This window comes from Neolamprologus brichardi, chromosome 23 (assembly GCF_056152115.1).
Source record: "Neolamprologus brichardi isolate AB-2024 chromosome 23, ASM5615211v1, whole genome shotgun sequence".
NCBI classification, from domain to species: Eukaryota; Metazoa; Chordata; class Actinopteri; order Cichliformes; family Cichlidae; genus Neolamprologus; species Neolamprologus brichardi.
Window position 1 is genome coordinate 30,841,562 of NC_142125.1, and position 19,268 is coordinate 30,860,829.

The 19,268-nt window shown below is 41.0% G+C and overlaps 1 protein-coding gene across 3 annotated transcripts in view; it reads left to right on the forward strand.

The window, feature by feature from the left end:
- The first annotated feature begins 517 nt into the window (after positions 1-517).
- LOC102794563 (sodium channel protein type 2 subunit alpha) overlaps positions 518-19,268 on the forward strand; it is a 48,523-nt gene continuing 29,772 nt past the window's right edge. The window contains exons 1-12 of one of the 3 annotated variants that reach the window (XM_087836044.1): positions 518-766; positions 8,139-8,458; positions 9,171-9,288; positions 9,603-9,693; positions 10,107-10,235; positions 10,745-10,836; positions 13,889-14,179; positions 14,934-14,997; positions 15,766-15,907; positions 16,260-16,466; positions 17,647-17,925; positions 18,506-18,847. In XM_087836044.1, the coding sequence (XP_087692170.1) occupies positions 8,192-8,458; positions 9,171-9,288; positions 9,603-9,693; positions 10,107-10,235; positions 10,745-10,836; positions 13,889-14,179; positions 14,934-14,997; positions 15,766-15,907; positions 16,260-16,466; positions 17,647-17,925; positions 18,506-18,847 (2,022 nt within the window). In that variant the 5' untranslated portion in view covers positions 518-766; positions 8,139-8,191. Of the gene's footprint in view, positions 767-8,138; positions 8,459-9,170; positions 9,289-9,602; positions 9,694-10,106; positions 10,236-10,744; positions 10,837-11,076; positions 11,169-13,888; positions 14,180-14,933; positions 14,998-15,765; positions 15,908-16,259; positions 16,467-17,646; positions 17,926-18,505; positions 18,848-19,268 lie in introns of all 3 variants that reach the window. The other 2 variants (XM_087836043.1, XM_087836045.1) reach the window with 2 other exon arrangements.

Here is a 19,268-nt window from a genome sequence, read left to right on the forward strand (position 1 = left end):
CTGCACGTGAGCACGCACATGTCTGAAAAACCTAATCTCCGCTCCGTCTTCACCAAATTATCAGCAATCTATAAATATTTACCTTTTATATAGCGAGACAACAATCTGAACGTGAACAAATCTGCACATTACAAGCAGCAAAAGCACATTTTAACTTATGTGGCCAATAGAATTGAAGCCAAATTAAAAACGTGTAACCACTGCCGAAAAAGATAGAAACAAAGTCATAGAGCATTTGTTATGTTTTATTTTTTTGCAACCAAATAACTGTAATATGTCGATATAGCTTTATGAAAAATAACAGTCCAAAAAATCCATACTTTAAAAAAGCAGGCAAATTAAAATAGTACGAACTTAAATATAAAGCGTTGCTTTTACATTCTGAATCTCTATTTCAAATTCTTAATGTTTGTGGATGACAACAGGTTGCTGGCTCTCTCTTTCACTTGTATTTTCTAGAAGTGCACGCTCAGGCCATCTTGCGGCAGTCACAGCTTTGAGTACATCCATTCCCAGTCTGTGATGCCTAACCAACCGGAAGCGCGGATTGATTCCTCCATGGTCAACAAGGGCGGATAGAAAAAAGGGAGAAATCAGACGAGTCCTTATTAAATAATAAGCAATTAAGCATCGACCGGAATTTGTCAATAGGAAGAGGAAAGCGTTCAAATCTTAAACTGAGTGATTCTCCGCTGGAAGAAGGGATTATTCTGAGGAATATGGGATCTACCTTCAGGGTCCTTACCTGCTGGGCACCGTAATGGTGGTGAGTGTTCCCATCTTTTGAGAAGGGTCCCATCATTTTAGATGTTTCTTGTCCGAGGAAATAAGGCTTTTCTGAACTCTTGTGTTGAGCAGTCTGTGGCATCAACATTAATGTTTTATATTCCATTTTTAATATTCCTCCACTAATTGCCCGGGTGATAGATAGATATTAAAAGCCCGTGTTGCTGATATATATGTGTGTGTGTATATATATATATATATATATATATATATATATATATATATATATATATATATATATATATATATATATATTTTGTGTGTGTGTGTGTGTGTGTGTGTGTATGCATGTATGTGTGTACATATATTCCCTTTCTTCAAGATTGTTTTAAATACGCAGACATGCAGTCTTCACCAAATATACTATTTATATTTGTCTTGAGCTTAAGTTGCGTATTTTACTTCCATTTCCAAACAAATGTTGAAAGAAAAATGAATAACACATGACCGATAACCTTCACGTCGTGACAAACACGGGCTTCAAATATTAGCATCCTCACCAACGTGCTGGGAGGGACTAGCCCTCTGATTTACAGGCCCCTTCAGTGTGAAAATGTTGCTTACTCCTGACAGGGGTGACGCAAAGGGGTGACTGCATTTAAAGAGGTTTCATTGAGGTAAGCCAGCAACTGAGGTGTCAACCGACAATAACGCCGACGTATTTATTTTTGGTACACCAGAAACTGTCAGTGTCAGGGATTGATTACAGGGAGTAGACACACATCTGCCAAGGACACGCCCAGACTCATTCAGTGGATAATTGTGGACGTGAAAAGGAGCGAGCAAGAGATAAAAATATCTGATTAACGACTTTAAGTGATACCTGTTTGGCTTCGACCCTCAGGTGGGCCCCGGACTTTACCTGTAGGGGTGTTGGTCGGGTGGCAGGAACAATTATACACGTCAACCTCGGTCGGTCGCTTACCGTATCTGTGTGTGTTAAGATTTATTTTTATTTGTTTATCTATTTATTTATTCATTTATTTTCCCGGCTCCTGGGAATTGTGCTGCTGGTGGCGTATCTGGAGGGAGTGAGAACATAATGGCCGCGGCTCACTCGAAATATAAAACTCAAAGTGTCGTTTTTTTCCGGAGAGCTGGAGGTTATCATCAATATGGCGACGACTGCCGCGGCCCCCTCTTCTCGTTTTGAAACATTTAAGGTACTGCCTGACACCCGCCGTCTCTTTTTTTTTTTCTGGTTTCTAATAAGCTTTGCAAGCCACTTCCAACCAATGCCAGTCTGTCTACCAGTCGCCATTAGTGGGTTAAAAATGAATACGCAAAATAGCATACACGTATCTCACCTATCTGGCCAATCACAAACGGTTAAGAGCCTTTTCAAAGGGATATGAAGTCCAGATAAACACGCAGTAGGGGAGCCGTTGTGTGTTCATATAGTTATCATGTAAAAAAAAAATCTCAGTGTTTTCTGGTGTAGTAGTTTTTTGTTCTTCTTTAAACACCATGGACAACAGGACCTTTTGACGCCAAATCAGCTAAAATCATTCTATTTGAGCAGTCCAGGTGGGTTTATTTGTCTGTACAGAAGCTGTATGCTGCTTTCAAAATATCTGATACATTCAGGCAGGTTTCCACTTATTTGTTTTCTAAGGCAGCTGCTCTAGCGTTTAGCACCATGGACAGTGAACCGTCTGTTCTTGATGGGGGGAGACTTAACATATTTGCTCAAGGGCATTCAGGGGAGCCATTGAAAGGCACCTTAAAGGACAGGTTCAGTCATTTTTCCGAGCTGTCCTAAAGCAGTGCTGGCACACCTATGTCATTTAGGCTTTGATAGACATTCTGGCTGATACTGGAGGAACTAAATCCTCAAATGTAAAGAGCATTTTTGCCCACAGCAATGAGTGTCCAATACGAACCCTTTAAAAATCTCCTTTACATGCTCTTTTTTTGAATTGCATGACACACCTAGATGAGACTCTGTAATACTGCACAAATGAGAGTTTTCTGCATGTGAATCAGATCACTGTCAGAAATGTATACATGATATGTTTTCGGTTTCTGTCAGTGAGTCCAGCGATGACCACACTGATAACAGAGTTCAAAAGTGGGTGTGGATGTTTTGGCTGTGGGGTTGGTAAGGCAGAACAGCTAACAACCCACCACCCAGCATCTCATGCTAGACAAGCTGTCAGGCCACATGTCACAACACTGGATCCCGAGGCAGTTTTTGGGACACAAGCAGATGTGTTTTATGGGAAGTGTGTGCGTGTGTGTTCTCTGGGGTTCTCTAATTCTCCTTTCCAGTAAACTGTGGAGTTTGAACCATTGTCTCTTTTGTTTTTATTAATGTCTTACCACAACAAAATATAATGTCTATATGATTAGTTGAAAAGGCTTGTGATCGTAATTTAAAGCAGTCACTGGTTTAAAATAAGCTTTAAATTCCATAGTAATAGAAGGTAGCTTTCAAAATGGGAACAATCAGCCCGTACCAGATCTGAGTATGGCATGAAAGTTGACAGTGGTTATATAGTATAAATTCCTTTAGCTTTCGGGGAAGAATAAATAAATAAAGCAAATGCTTCAGATTTAGACACCACAGTGGCCTCAGTCTTCTTATCTAACCTTTCTAACTCTAATAAAGGCAAGGCAAGTTTATTTGTATAGCACAATTCAACAACAAGGTGATTCAAAGTGCTTTACAGAGACATTAGAAACAAAAACAAATAAAAAGCATGATTTAAAATTGATTAAAACAAGCAAACAAACAAACAAACAAAACAGTATATAAAATCAAAACAGATAAAATCAGAAGTTAAAATGTAAGTTTTGAAATTTAAGCTTAAGTGTGGATTTGGTGCTTTATTTAAATGCAGCTGAGAACAGGTGAGTCTTCAACCTGGATTTAAATAAACTGAGTGTTTCAGCTGATCTGAGGCTTTCTGGGAGTTTGTTCCAGATATAAGGAGCATAAAAGCTGAATGCGGCTTCTCCGTGTCTGGTTCTGACTCTGGGAACTGATAGAAAACTGGATCCAGATGACCTGAGGGATCTGGAAGGTTCATACTGGGTCAGGAGGTCACTGATGTATTTTGGTCCTAAACCATTCAGAGCTTTATAGACCAGCATCAGAAAGCAAATAACCCTGTATTGGTCTGTTATCGGGCATAGTTTGTATTTACATATTGGTTGTGATTTAGGTTAGATCTGGTTTGATAGGCATGAGTATAAAGTCTAAATCTGGTAAACTCATATTTGCCGACATCATTGGCTTAGTCCCTGTACTCTTTGTGGATGACTCTGCATTCCAGACTGTCCCCTGCTTTTAAGACCTAAGTATAAAAATAAAAAAATAAAAATAAAACATTTTTATACTTTTACCTCCTTTTAAAATGGAAGGAAAATTAGATGGCAGCCAAGTGTGGCAGTTTCAGGTCTTCCATTTCCATTTCGAAAAGGAAGAAAAGCTGATGATTCAAGGAGACCTCACTTTTGAGGTTGCCAGAGGGGAGGTTCCTGTTTTCCATGGCAGTATAAGATCCCACAGGGAACAGGACCCACCTGTGAGACTGCAGCGACTGGGCGGCACCGTGAACCAGCTGATAATGGCTCATCAAGGTTTTTTTTTGGCAGGGGAGAAAATCTTGTTTGTGTTTCTTCCCTTCCATGGGGGAAGCCACAGGGTGGGCCTCTGGGTGTGAAGGGTGGTACACTAGATGGTTGGCAGGAGGAATCGGGTAGTGTGGCTGATTGAGGGAGGAAGTAATAAAAAGCCTGTAATTAATGCCTGCTTCATTTGTTTCTGCTGAAAGTCACTGGAAAAACAGGCTTTTTTTTTCTAATTTGAGGCTGTCCGCCAATTAATTAGCAGTAAAAGGACAGTGGCTCCTCTCGATCTGCAGATGCTGCTTTCTCCACATGGCAGAATGCAGCATTAAAAAAAGTAGACCAATATTCTCTTCACTGACACTCTTTTTTTCCTTTTTTTTTTGTTCCTTTTGCTGTCCACCTCTGTTGCTGCTGGCTACTTTTGTGTCCCAGTGAATCAGCTGAAGGCATGTCACTGACTTCAGTGCCACTTTTGACTGCCTCAGTGAAGACTGGGACCTGCTTTGCTCAAATAGTTTACCTTGTAGTCAGAGACAGTTGTTGTTTTTTTGCCTCTGTCTCAAAGTGTATTGATGGTTTATAACCAGATCATACTTATTATTTTCCATGTGATGATTGTGAGATGATTCCTGTTTGTCATTCACTGGTTATATGCCACACTATTGTGTTATACAATGAGGCACTCAATTTGGTATTAGTCACTCAGGACCATTTGCATGTGAAATGTGCTCTTTTCGTACGTTTTCTCTCCCAGCCTTTCAAATGCTTCCAAATCTTTGCAAACTGGTTTCATGTCACCATATAAGAAGCATAATAGTGATTGCATGGTCAAAATATGATGGTCATATGTGCCTAATTGTGATGGTAATTGAACATGTCTGAATAAGAGTGGGGGTTTTTGGTGGAACAAGGGCAGACTATCTTTTGGGTCAGACCTGCCACATTTTCCTAACGCTTTAAACACAGCTAAGTCTGAACTGAATGAATCACATCAACATGATTCCTTTCTGCAGGATCTTCTATGGAATTAATAAAACAACATCAATAATAATAATAAAAAGAAGAAGAAATCTCTGAAAAACTATAGGGAATGTCTAAATTGGCTATCATTCTAACAGCATGATAAAATGATAGAGATGTGAAATATATAATACAAGTGGATGTTTTAGGGAAAAGGTCTGCCTTTTATTTCTCTGCAGACTTTTCAACTGATGCCTGAATTTGCACCAGCTTTCCATTTACTTTATATGCCACCGGCCCCTCTACAGCTATCTTTTCACTAGTGCAAACATTTACAGAAATGTCTTCTAATAACCTAGCAAACATAGTTGAATTGTTAAAATCTCTGGCCAAAACTGGTTTTGCTACAACTGTAATGTAGTCATATGTGAAAATGGGCTCACTGCCCTCTGATATCAGGGCTGTAAACCCTGTGATGGCAGTTTATCAGTTAGCTTGGTAGCATAAGAACTGTTCAGCACATGGCACAGCTTTTACCTTAGACCTACTTTATTAACCAAGACTAGATGCACAAAAGAGACATGAAAAAACAGGGTCGCTGACAGTTATTCACTAGTGACATATGTCCTCAGAAGCCTTCTCACCCTTTTCCTTTTGCGTTGTTGAAGCCACCGAACACGTGAGGTGATGTCAAACAGCCCCAAAAGATAATGTTTTGACCTGTGTGTTTGCTGTCGTTGGGTCAGACTCAGCATTTCTTTTCCTCCAAGACAGTGGGTTAAGTTGATTGCAATAAGCTCAGCTCTGGTTTCATCTCTTTTCTGCACTTTCTCCCGAGCTTCTTTGAATCATTTACAAGTTTGCTGGCAAACAGTGAACAAGACAGTCCTGCACATGTACCTCAGCAGAGGGACCTTGTGGGCACTGGAAGATTTCAGTCCATTATGGCTTAGTGTGACCAACGGTCTCCTAGGTGGCTGCGGTCTAACCAAGAAGACCTTTAGATTATTAATGAACTCATCCTATTTTGGCCTGATCCTTCACCTTTCTCATAATCATCATCACCTCACGAGGCGAGATTTATGCATGGAGCTCCAGATCAAGGGTAACTGGTAGTTATTTTATATGTCTTCCATTTCTGAAAAATAATCACTCCAACAGCTCGCCCCTTGTCACCAAACTTCTTGCTGATGGTCCCAATTCCAGCCATTTGCAGGTTTGCAATCTTGTCCCTGTTTTTTGGTCTTATCCGTGGTGGTGGAGCAGTTGGAATGGAAGAAACTGGTTCTGTGGAACAGTGAGTTGAGATCAGGAGTATCTGCGATTGGTTAACTGAGACATTGGCTGTGGTACACAGATTGCAAACTGTAAGAGCCAGAATTCTAGCGGCCATACAAATAGTGACTGTTCATTCCAGACTTACACATTCAGCAGAGATCAAAAAAATGTTTTTCTCCCTTTAAAGATGATATTATATAGCTATTATTGTTATAATTCAGTTCAGTTCAGTTCAGTTAATTTTTATTTCAAACATTTCAAACATGAGCCTTCACAATCATTACAATATATTATTCCATTATTTGTTTGAAAAGGAGTAGGTAGAAGTATTTACTTATTTGTCCCTACCCCCTCAAGTTTTACCTCTCATTCATAAATTTTCTTAAATTAAAACAAACAACATATGAAACAAAAGTAAAGCAAAACAAAACAAAACATACATAAATCAAAAACAAGAAATTAGCAATCCCCACCAGGGTATAGTTTCTTTCACATGAAAAAAAAACAGAAGGTTTATATTTGCAGATGCACAAATTATGGAAAAACAAACAACCAAAACAAAACAAAACAAAACAAACCCCAAAAAAGAACCACAACACCATTACCAGCAACATTACCGTCCTGGGTTAACCCCGTTTTCTTCATTGTTATACTTATTTAAAATCAGGTTTTTATATTTTACTTTAAACTGTTTTATGTTTTTACTTTCTTTTATTTCTTCTGTTAGACTGTTCCATAATTTAACTCCTGCACTTGAGATAGACATCGTTCTTAAAGTTGTTCTAGCACTTTGTATTTTTAAATTCCATTTCCCTCTTAAGTTATACCAAATAATCAAAATAAGACAAATATTTCTGCATGAAAACCCAGATTAACCCAAGTCTTCCATATCACACGTACAACGAGTTATGTTTTTATATTTACTAGTATGAAGGTATAAACATCTGCCTCCACAGAAGCTGCTTTGATATGGCGTTCCAGTAACCAGCAGCCACCAGTTCTGCATCTATGTGTATTAAATAATATAAGTTGGCAGTCTGCCCAGGTGACGTACATGAGGAAATGCTGTAATTTGACTTGTATTTGGTCTGAACTCATCGAAGGGATCAGGATGTTGTCTGTTGCTAATTAAATTACTCCCTACAGAAAGAAATGACCTACTCTAGATCCTTCTTCTTTTAGCAAAGTATAGCTGGTCATGTTTAGTAAATATTAAAAATAGAGGAACTAATATTTTTTTTTGAGATGCTGTGTGTCATTAGTGTTTTCTCTTCTGCTCATAATCACAACAGTATTTGGGGGGCAAAGCATTTTGTGCTCATAATGCTTTGCCCTTCTCACATTCTAGTTACAAACTGTCAGTGATAAATCCAGAAATGTCACATGGTCCAGCTTCACACTTCATTAAAATCATTTACACAGGTAGCAGTTCCACCTGTTCGTACTATATTATAACATGTCCCAGGTAGATGACTTCACTCCTCCCACTGGTGCTTTTTTTAGGTCTTGGTTCATTTCTCCTTGCCTTCCCCCTGCAGCTACCTATCCCAGCTGAGCACTTCGCTTCCCTCTGAAGGAGCAGGATGACAAGATGGCACAGCTGCTTATACCGCCCGGACCTGACAGCTTCCGCCCCTTCGTCCCCGAGTCGCTGGCCGCCATCGAAAGGCGCATCGCCGAGGAGGAGGCCCGGAGACCACGGGTGGAGCGCCGCAGCGACAGCGACGATGAAAATGGGCCCAAGCCCAACAGCGATGTGGAGGCGGGGAAATCTCTCCCCTTCATTTATGGGGACATCCCTCCCGGCCTGGTGTCCACCCCTCTGGAGGACATCGACCCCTACTATAGCAGTCAGAAGGTGTGTTATTAATGTCATCGCTTCACGTTCCGCTGTAAAAGAATAACATCCAAATGGACATCGCTGGATAACTCTAACACAATTTCTTAGCTTTGCAGGCCTCAAAGTATCATTAAGGACACCAATTTAGCTTTCAAAAACGGTATGACTCATGCACTGAATTTTGATACATTACAGGTCTACATTTTTAGTTCAAGCTTTGCAGCTCATAAAAGCTTGAGGTTAATTGCATGATGCTCTGAACAAACTATTGTAAGTGAACGATTGGGCAGAGTTTCCTCCCACATGTCTAAAATCCCGCCAAAGTTTTTCAGGTTTTCTTTTGAGGGCAGGTTGCATTGAATCTGTGGCTCAGACGAACAGGGTTTGTTTTTAAATCACGCAATATTATCAAACTGTAGCACATTTAGCACATGGACAGACTGAACTGTAAACCATAGTGCAGCATTAATGTGGTTAGTCAAGCCAGAGTCTTTTAAAGCCTGGGCCAACAGAGGTGCTAAATGCTAATCTGAGCTGCTGTGCCAGTAGGACTGTGGTGCCAGACATGTCCTGCCTGCGGTGGACTCATCCAGCTGGACATAGCCTGACACGGTCCAAATTACTGTTATAACCAATCACACATGCACAGCGGTCTCTTAGGTCTTTTGAAAAAGAATGAGGTTTTTGTATGACACAGATATTAACCAGATTTCTTTTGTCTCTCTTTCAGACCTTCATAGTATTGAATCGTGGGAAGGCAATCTTCCGTTTCAATGCCACTCCTGCTTTGTACATCCTAAGTCCCTTCAATCCTCTGAGGAGGATAGCTATTAAAGTTTTAGTGCACTCATATCCTTTTAGAGTTTGCTACAGATGCAGCTTGATTTGGATTAAAGGGTTTATCAGACAAAAGAGGGATTTAAATGGGCTGCTGATGAACGCTAAATATCATGATTGGCTCAGACTTTTTAAGTAGACTTTTTTTTAGTCCTTACAGCAGCTGAGCAGTTGAAGAAAAGATATAGTACTGTGTACTGTGACAGCGATGGATGAGGAAATATCAGTTTCAGCTGTTTAACTGTCAGAGCTTGTTGTATGTACCAAACAGAATGATATATGCTTCAAGTGCCCAAATACTGCATTGTCCTTGACTTTGTTTCCACGATGTTCAGCATATTGATCATGTTCACGATCCTGACCAACTGTGCTTTCATGACCCTCAGTAATCCCCCAGATTGGGCCAAGAATGTAGAGTAAGTTACCAGTTGTTTATTTTTGAATTTCTCGCTGTCCTTATTCAGTTCATTTTGGACACACGGAGACAACAATCTTCAAATCAGGACTATTTTTGCCTGGCGCTGGGTCCTGATAATTACTTAATTTGTGATTCATAAGATTCTATTGTTATCGAGGTTTTAAAATTCCCTCTTAAATATGAGTATGTGCCAGACCCAGCCCTACTCCAGTCTGCTATGTATAGAAAGTCCATCTAAGAATCTACATATAAATAATGCAAAACAGACACTATTTAGTGCCTGATTAGATTAATAATGGATTTTTGTTTCGAAAAGTAAGCAGATTTTGTTAAATCCATAGTCAGAGGGCAAGTAGAGCTGTTATAAGGACCTCTTATGCTCAGAAAAACTCATTTCACCTTCTTTTCCAGGTACACATTTACGGGGATTTACACCTTTGAGTCCCTTATAAAGATCCTGGCCAGGGGCTTCTGTGTGGGGAAGTTCACTTTCTTGCGAGACCCGTGGAACTGGCTGGACTTCAGTGTTATCCTCATGGCGTAAGTATTATGACAAACACAGTTAGGATCAGCTTAACATGATATGGCGTAGATTACGAGGCCAAATGCTTTTAATTAGCCCAGCAGCCTAATAAGGCACACTGAATGTGAGAAAAAGAACAGATCAAATGGAGAGCACTGCAGTAATCTGCAGCTTATTCATGTACGCTTTAAAATCGTGGCCAAGAATCTTAACTCTGCTCTGTTATAATGGATGTGAGGCCCCAAAGCACTGTGTATCTCGGCCCATATTAGTCTCATGCCTCAATGACTTCTGCTATCTCCCTTAAAACTATAAAAGGCAGCCTTCGGCATTACAGTGCTATTTTTTTTTGTGTGTGTGTGTGACGTAGTATTTGTTACACGCTGAGCACGTAATGTAATAGTACTATAATCTTATTGTGTCTGAGAGAGGTCTGTAGTTGGTAATGGTTATCTGAGGGCAGTTTTGTTTCTCACTGGGTTTGCCTGTTCTTTGCTGTGTAGTAACTGTGCATTTAATCCTGCAGGTATATAACAGAGTTTGTAAACCTAGGCAATGTTTCAGCTCTGCGCACATTCAGAGTTTTGCGAGCTTTGAAAACTATCTCAGTAATACCAGGTAAGGCCGCGCCTGCTGCCAGCACTCCTCCCTTTTGTCCTGTGTGTGACTGTTTGTCGTTCCCTCCTCTCCTCTCTTCCCATCCTACGACCCTCTTTTTGTCTTGTCACACCTCATGTGTGTGTGCGTGCGTGTGCGTGCGTGCGTGTGCGCGTGTGTGTTTGTACCACACCTTTCCTGAAATGCCCCACATCCCCGCCCACCCCCTCCTTCCTGTCTGCCCCCTCCTTTCCCTTACAGATATGTCACAGAGTTTGTGGACCTGGGCAATGTCTCAGCACTGCGAACCTTCAGGGTTCTGCGAGCCCTGAAAACTATATCAGTCATCCCAGGTGAGAGAGCCATCAAGGCCCATGGCGTTAGGGAAATGCTAATGGCTAACTGGCGCTAACATCCAACCCCCCCCACCCCCCAAGCTCATCTCACTGTAGCTAAGCCTGACGACGCCTGTCGCCGTCCCTCGTGCTGCCTTCGTCCCAAGGCCAGTAAAAGCTGGAATCTGGCTCCAATCTGCACAGATTGACACGATTCTTAGCTTTTAGATACATCCTTTAAGGCAGAATTCTTTTTGGTTGGAATCTATTCTTGCCTTGGGAGCCGTAAGAGTAGATTTCTGTGCACTATTTCATTTTCCTTTTTGCATGAGACATTGCAAAAGCCGATTTTCTGGTGGCAAGCACTTACGTGTGTAGGGTTCCTTCTTACCTTGTTTTTCCTGCGCATGTCTTGTTCAGTGTTGTCTGTTTTATGGAGAAATTGTGATATGGTGAGTGGTGGTTGGGTAACGGCATTCTTAACACTAACGCAATTCACAGCGCAAACGAACAAAACGTTCATACCCTAATCAACAACAACAATAGAACCCAGGACAGGTACAGACAATAACATTAGCTGATCATTGTCATGGCAACAGCAGTCTCCCCAAGCAGGACAATGGCCCTCATTTGTGTAAGTCAGGGATTTCTCAATAGTTTGTCCCTACATTTGTCATTTCTTTATGGAAAAATTAAATAATTATGAACTATCCCTTTAGGAAGTATTTAAAATAAATACTGCTACTAATAATAATTAAAATAATTATGATGTCTTTTGGCTGTTATTTCCACTTTACCAAAACATCATAATCAGCAATAAAGTAAATTGCATATACAAAAATCAAAATACTAAATAGAAAGCTGTAGGCTTTAGCCTTTAAATCCAAGCATATTCATATTCTGCATCTCATTTTATCATATCATAAAGTATTTTGGGTGTTGTCACTTCTTGGCACTATCCCAGAAATGCTGAAGAATAGGAAGGGTTTTTTTTTTCATTGCAGTGAGTTACTTGTCTTGGCCTGACAGATCACATGCTCCATACCCTCTGCCTGTTTTCTTCTTTATCTTATAGTATGTTATTCTTTTTTCATTTCCACTTTGACTCCATGCAGGCAGGACAAGCACACATGTCATAAATTTTCTTTTTAGGGGGTCAGGGCAAATATTAGAAAATGAGGCCCAATGTGTCCTGCCATTCCTTAAAAAGACAATGTGGAGCCCAAGGAGTTGACTTGGCTTCCAGATTCTAATCCATCAAACATCTGTTAAATGTGCTGGAGCAAGCCACACATCCACAGAGCCAGACTGGCTCTCCTGGAGGTCCTATGTCGTGCCCTGCACAGTCTTAGATAAATGGTTTTAATGTTGTTGTTGTTGTTGAACGGTTTATGTGCCAAAAACTGGCACTGACTCTTTGGATAAAGACCATCATCTATTTCCCCTTTCTATTACTTTTTGTAGCTCTCATAGCTACATTCAGACTCAAGTTAAACACGGTGAGCTCATTCTTTTGTGACAGTGCAAGCAGTGCTGGTGCATGGTGGTATTTTTCAGGAACTGGAACACATTTTGTGATAAAGGGTAATAAAAAAGGCGGTTCTGTGAAAAAAAAATGGTTGTTTAAAGAACGGAGATGTAAATATCTCATCAGTCTTCTATGTAATGCCACTCTGTTATGGGAATTTACTTTGTTAAGAGGTTTAACGCTCTCATTTTCTTGGTGAGAGTTAGATGAGCAGATATCATTCTCAGTTGTCGGTTAAGGATAAATACCAGGCTTTAACAGTCATGCCAGCTGACCTGGCGATATATAAATATCAAAAAACATATCAGCCATCAGGGTCAAAAACATAAATAGAAAAGTTGGAGGTTAATTGTGCCAGATAAAGTGTTTGGTGTTCCAACGAAAGCCTAGGTTTGTTGTAGCAGAAGAATTTTGGAACTGAACCAAGGGGTTTGTGTTATCATCATACGGTCTTTATTCATCAAACTTGATGTTCTAGCAAGTTTATCAATCTAGTGTGGGTTTGCTAAACATTGCTAACATCTTCCAGTCTATATAATATCATTTTCATCAAGAAACGAAATAATACTACCTGATTCCACCATGCACAAACAAAATGTTCAAAGGTTACATGCAGAAATAATTCATCTCTGAAGCACATAAACAAAACTGTAGCTCTTCAACATAAAAAGGCTGGGGTGCAGTCTTCCCTGTATGTGGTGGCCCATTTTCTTTATGCCTTACAAACCAGATGTCTAAGAAATTCATGAGACCAGTTCTGTGTCTCAGAGGATAAGTCACCCTCCAGTTTATACTGCACGCTACTGAGTGCATGTAGCAGCAGGTTTTCAATGATCCCATCCACAGTACTATGCACTGTCAAAAAAGAGCTCACTTGAATCGTTTCAGTGACAGTCGGTTTAAAATAAAAGCAATGACTTATTAATGATCATTTTCCCAGAGACCCCAAAACCATAGCACTGTGATGGGCATGAAATACATAAATTTCTCTAGGGGTTTATTCATGATCAGCAGTGGTCTGTGTCAGCTTGGTTCCAGTATGACTGCAAGTAGTTCATACAGGAACCTCCACTGCAGATCATTTTGGCTGCTTTCTCCTGTAAGCTGTTATTAGCTTCTTTAAAAGCTAGTGGCTGCAATTAGCAGGCGTTAATCATTCTGCGATGTCCCACTCCTACTCCCATACCCCCTTGCCTTCTCTCCCATTTAGGTTTGAAGACTATTGTTGGTGCACTGATCCAGTCAGTGAAAAAGCTGTCAGATGTGATGATCCTCACCGTGTTCTGTCTCAGTGTCTTTGCCCTCATCGGCCTCCAGCTCTTCATGGGCAACCTGAGGCAGAAGTGCGTGCGCATTCCTTTGGGCAGCAACACAACTTTGAACAACACACATGAAAGCAACAACACATTGGTGGAGAACATCACATTGGTGGAGAACGTCACATTTATGGAGAACATCACAAAAAACTCCTTCGACTGGATAGAGTACATCAATGATGAGAGTAAGCCAAATGAATTGGTGAAAGTGTTTCGTGTCTGCCAGGCGCTCATTGGGGTTAAATACAGTCAACTCTCCCACCCTAGATGCTGGCTACGTTATAGTCAGAGATAGGTCAGGGTGGTGGCGGTAATGGTCGAGTGGTCGGGGGAGGTCAGGCATGCTGACTTGTTGCCTTGATAGAGAGTGACAGCGATGGCTGGGAGCAGGCGTTGCGCTCTCCAACAAGAGCTGGTGGGAGAATGTGGCAAATGTGCCAGATAATCGCCACAACAATAAAACCCTCCACTTTCACCCCCTCTCTACCTCTCATCATTCTCCCATAGCCCATCTGTGTGGCATGAGCAGTTTAAAGTGTTAGAAAAGGGTGACTCACTGGTTATCAACAAGACATGCACCGGCTACACAACAATCACATAACAAGCCAGAGAAAAAGAAGATGGATACAGAGAGATTAAATTTGCATTTCTTTTAAGACCTAAAATGAAAAAGGGATTAAAAAACATTTTTGTTTCTAAAGATGATGTACTTATTACACAGTTAAATGATGACATGTGCTTACATCATGAAAAACCACCAAACAGATGAGTAGTGTAAAAACAAATCCTTTCCTTCAGACTTTTAAGCCATATGCTAAAACTGAAGAAAAACCAACAGGGTGCATATTGTCCTTCTTTTGCCACCATTACTCATATCCACCCCTTTAATGCTTTGATGTTGTTGTGACTGACCAGCCCTCTATCTCCTCTACCCTCTAGGAAATTACTATTACCTCCCTGGCCGTAGGGATGCTCTGCTCTGTGGAAATGGCAGTGGTGCTGGGTAAGACTCAAAATGTTTTATTTATATGGCCAATTAGACTACACCACAAAGCTCAGTATACGTACACAATCAGTTTTGACACTCGCCACTGTGCAGAAACATTCCAGGAATCTAAACTGCTTCTCTATCCTCGGGTAAACGTGTAAAATCTAAGGTTATACCATGCGTGTCAATGTGCTGTACTTGTGTTAGTAGATTACTTATCCTTTTTTTTCTTCTTCTTCTTTGTGATCTGCTGAGTAACTCTAAGTAGCTCTAAGTAAGGCCAGACTCCCTATTAAAGTCCTTTGAATGCTATCTCTCATATCATGTTAACTACTGCAGTATCTCAGGGGTTTAAAGGCAAATGTTTATATTTGTTTATGGAAAATTCCTCAGTTATTTTTAATGTCTGTCGCACACTTTGTTCCAGGTCTCAAGTCAGATTGAGCAGGTAGTTTTGTACTTTGTAATTGATTATTGAAGCTGTTTTTATGACTGTAAAGGCTCGTGTATAGCGTAGCATGGGGGGAGCTTTTAAATGGACAGTGATACTCTGTAATATGCAGCAGTGTCATTAAAGTAAATTGTCTCTATCTGTCAGAATGGAAATGTGAATGGACAGAGGTATGGACGGAGGTTTTGTTCTGCTATACTTTGCATTGACAGTATGCATTGTGACAATAATAACTAAATTTCAGGGTTCTGATCCCTCAAACGTACTCGTATTACTTCTCTTTTAAAATAATATACAAAGTACATCTAATCCAAAGTGTTGTTTTCTCAAAGGGTCTGCCCAGAGGGCTTTTCATGTATGAAAGCAGGTCGCAATCCAGACTATGGCTACACCAGCTTTGACACCTTCAGCTGGGCCTTCCTGTCCTTGTTCCGCCTCATGACCCAAGACTACTGGGAAAACCTCTACCAGCAGGTGGGTAGGCCTCTACACCAGGGGTCCCCAATCCCAGTCCACGAGAGCCGGTGTCCCTGCAGGTTTTAGATGTGTCCTTGATCCATCACAGCTGATTTAAATGGATAAATTACCTTCTCAACATGTCTTGAAGTTCTCCAGAGGCCTGGTAATGAACTAATCATGTGATTCAGGTGTGTTGACCCAGGGTGAGATCTAAAACCTGCAGGGACACCGGCCCTCGCGGACTGGTATTGGGGTCCCCTGCTCTACAGCATCACTGTGCCTTATTTCTGAGGACTAAAGGGTGCATATTGTGCCCGTTTCTTGTTTTCTTGTCTTAAAAATAATCCAGCTGTTTTGGATTTTGCAGACTTTGCGTGCAGCAGGGAAGCCCTACATGATCTTCTTTGTGCTGGTGATCTTCCTGGGATCTTTTTACCTGGTCAACCTGATCTTGGCTGTGGTGGCCATGGCTTATGACGAGCAAAACCAGGCCACCATCGAGGAGGCCCAGCAGAAAGAGGAGGAGTTCCAGGCTATGCTGGAGCAGCTGAAGAGACAGCAGGAGGAGGCACAGGCAGGACATTCATCTTTATTCTTTAGAACTGATATACAAGTAACCTCCTCTCTTTAGCTATTTAATTATAATGATTATCTGAGACATTTTATTTGACATTTCTTTCATGTGGGCATTTATTGTTAGTGTAAGTGAAGTTTGGGAGCTTTGTTTTTATTTGCCTTTTTGTTAATGAGGCCCAGGCAACTCTGGAGATTTGCTGTTGTGGTTGACTGGAAAATATTAGATGCCAAATTAAATAATGTAGTTGTTCGACTTATAAATGAACACACTTGAAATAAAACGGGTCAAATGGCTTCGTTTCTATTGCATTGATTGGTCTCAGCACTGTCTGCAGCAGATGCATCATAGCTAAGCAGCCAGTGGTGCTGAGTTGAGTGGTATCTTCACAGGATGTTGCTGATTAGTTTGCAAACTACACATAATAGCACTGTCATTTTTTCATAGTATAACTCCACCATCAAACATTGACCAATACATTAATTTTCATTTTTAAAAAGTATTTGTTTAACATTCTAATGTGCTTGTTTCTTGCTTCCTTATTATATTAATGTACATGAGTCATTTCATAGCTGCCTTTTCAGCGCTCCTTCTCCACCTCTGATCTCTCCTTCAGTGGTTCTGCTCAAGCATTCAGATGTTTTTATTACCCCTCAGCAGTAAAAGACTGATGGGGTATTTCTGTATCCCTGCCGGACGGGCAGGAGGGCAACACAGACACCCAAACTCAAGAGCTTTCAAAGGGACTTGATACCAAAGATAAATCTACTAGGAGGTTGAGGGGTTGCCATGAGAGACTGTTAAATTCTTATGCTAAAATATAATTATATGTTTTACACTGAAGTGTAGCACATACACATTTCCAAGACATTCCTATCCCAATAACGGTATATCCAATGAAACAGACAATGTGTTTCATTTCAAAAAGACTGTAAACTAAAGTATCTAAGCATCCACACAGTTTGTTGTTTTTCTTGAAAAATGTTATAAATGCAAGAATGGTTTGACTGGAAATAAACAAAAGTCAATTTTTAGAAGGTATCAGACGTGTTTGGCTGTTACTGTTTTTGCTGCTGCGCTCAGCTGCCAGGCTACTCTCCTCCGCTTCAGTCTGCCAGAGCCTCTGAGACAGTCGCTGGGTTGCTATGACAACTGTGTTTGTGTTCGGATTGGCTGGCAGGTTGCCGCGGCAGCAGCCACAGAGAGCGGCGAATACAGCGGGAGAGGAGGCCCTACCTCCGAGTCCTCCTCAGGGACATCTAAGCTCAGCTCGAAAAGTGCCAAAGAGCGACGCAACAGGCGGAAGAAGAGGAAGCAGAGGGAGGAAGAGGAGGAGAGGGGGTGCCGTGACAAGTTCCACAAATCTGAGTCTGAGGACAGCATCAAGAGGTCCAGCTTCCGTTTCTCTATTGATGCCAACAGGCTTTCTTATGAGAAGAGATGCTCTTCACCCAACCAGGTAAATAAAAAGAGTTCAATAAAATCAAGACAGTGTTGTCTAATATTTATTCGAATCAGTATGCATTTGTGAAGATGTGATGTAAAATGAACAATCTTGCCTTTTCTTTGCAATGTCAAAGAATCCTTGAAAAATTCCTGAAATAGATACAGATCTGTGTCAGCTTTCAAAGGTCATCCCTTGTAAGCTTGGCCAAACCCCACACTGGGTAAGATTTTTAATGAAATTATGTAGAATTGTATGACTAACCATACCAGCAACTAAATGAGCTGCAGACTGTGAACAGATCCATCTCTAATGGGGTAAAAAGACTAAACATTACTTGTTTATTATTGAGGCCTAGAGATGCTAGTAGAGAGAATATATTGAGACAGACTAACTATTTCATCTTTATGCTAAGTTAAGCTAACCTCATTAGTGTAAACTCATGTTGGCTGTAGCTCTGGAGGTTACCATTTTCCAGAAGTACACGGGTAGAAAATGCATACGCTTCAGTCAGGTTCAGTTAGATGCTGCATTTTCCTTCATGTCCTCTATAATTACTTTCCTTACTCATCTAACCCCATCTCCGCCTCCCCAGTCTCTTCTCAGTATCCGTGGCTCAATCTTCTCACCTCGGAGGAACAGCCGTGCAAGTCTTTTCAGCTTCCGTGGCCGTGCGCGAGACATGGGCTCCGAGAACGACTTTGCGGATGACGAGCACAGCACCTTTGAGGAGAGCGACAGTCGCCGGGGCTCCTTGTTCTTGCCGCGCCGCCTCGAGCGCCGGTGCAGTGCCGTTAGCCAGACCAGCCTCGGAGCACCTCGGATAATGCTGCCCGCCAATGGCAAGATGCACTGTGCAGTAGACTGCAACGGTGTGGTGTCACTGGTCGGTGGAACTTCTGTAACAACCTCTCCTGTAGGTCTCCTGCTGCCTGAGGTGACTTAACGGTTTCATGGTTTATTTTCCCATTGACTTCCTCCAGTTCATACCTTTCCCTTTATTTGATTTCCTCATTCTTCTGTTGTTGAAAAATAGATATGAGATATCATATTATCATATTAAATTCTCATTACATTGGTACACATTTCTTGACAAGGTCTGTAGCTGTAAATTATGCAGGATTGTACAACAGTACTATTAATCTTACAAAACCCAACACTACTGCATGAGAGATCAGATAGAACCAGAAGGAAGGTAACTGGGTACATTTGCTTGAGTACTTCACTGGAGTGGAGATTTAAAATACTTTTACTTGTAGTGTAAAAATTTCTATGTTCTGCTGCTTTCTGCTTTCTCAATGCTTATTTTATACTTTAGTTAGCTAAAGATACTTACTAGTTTGCAGATAATTTGCTTT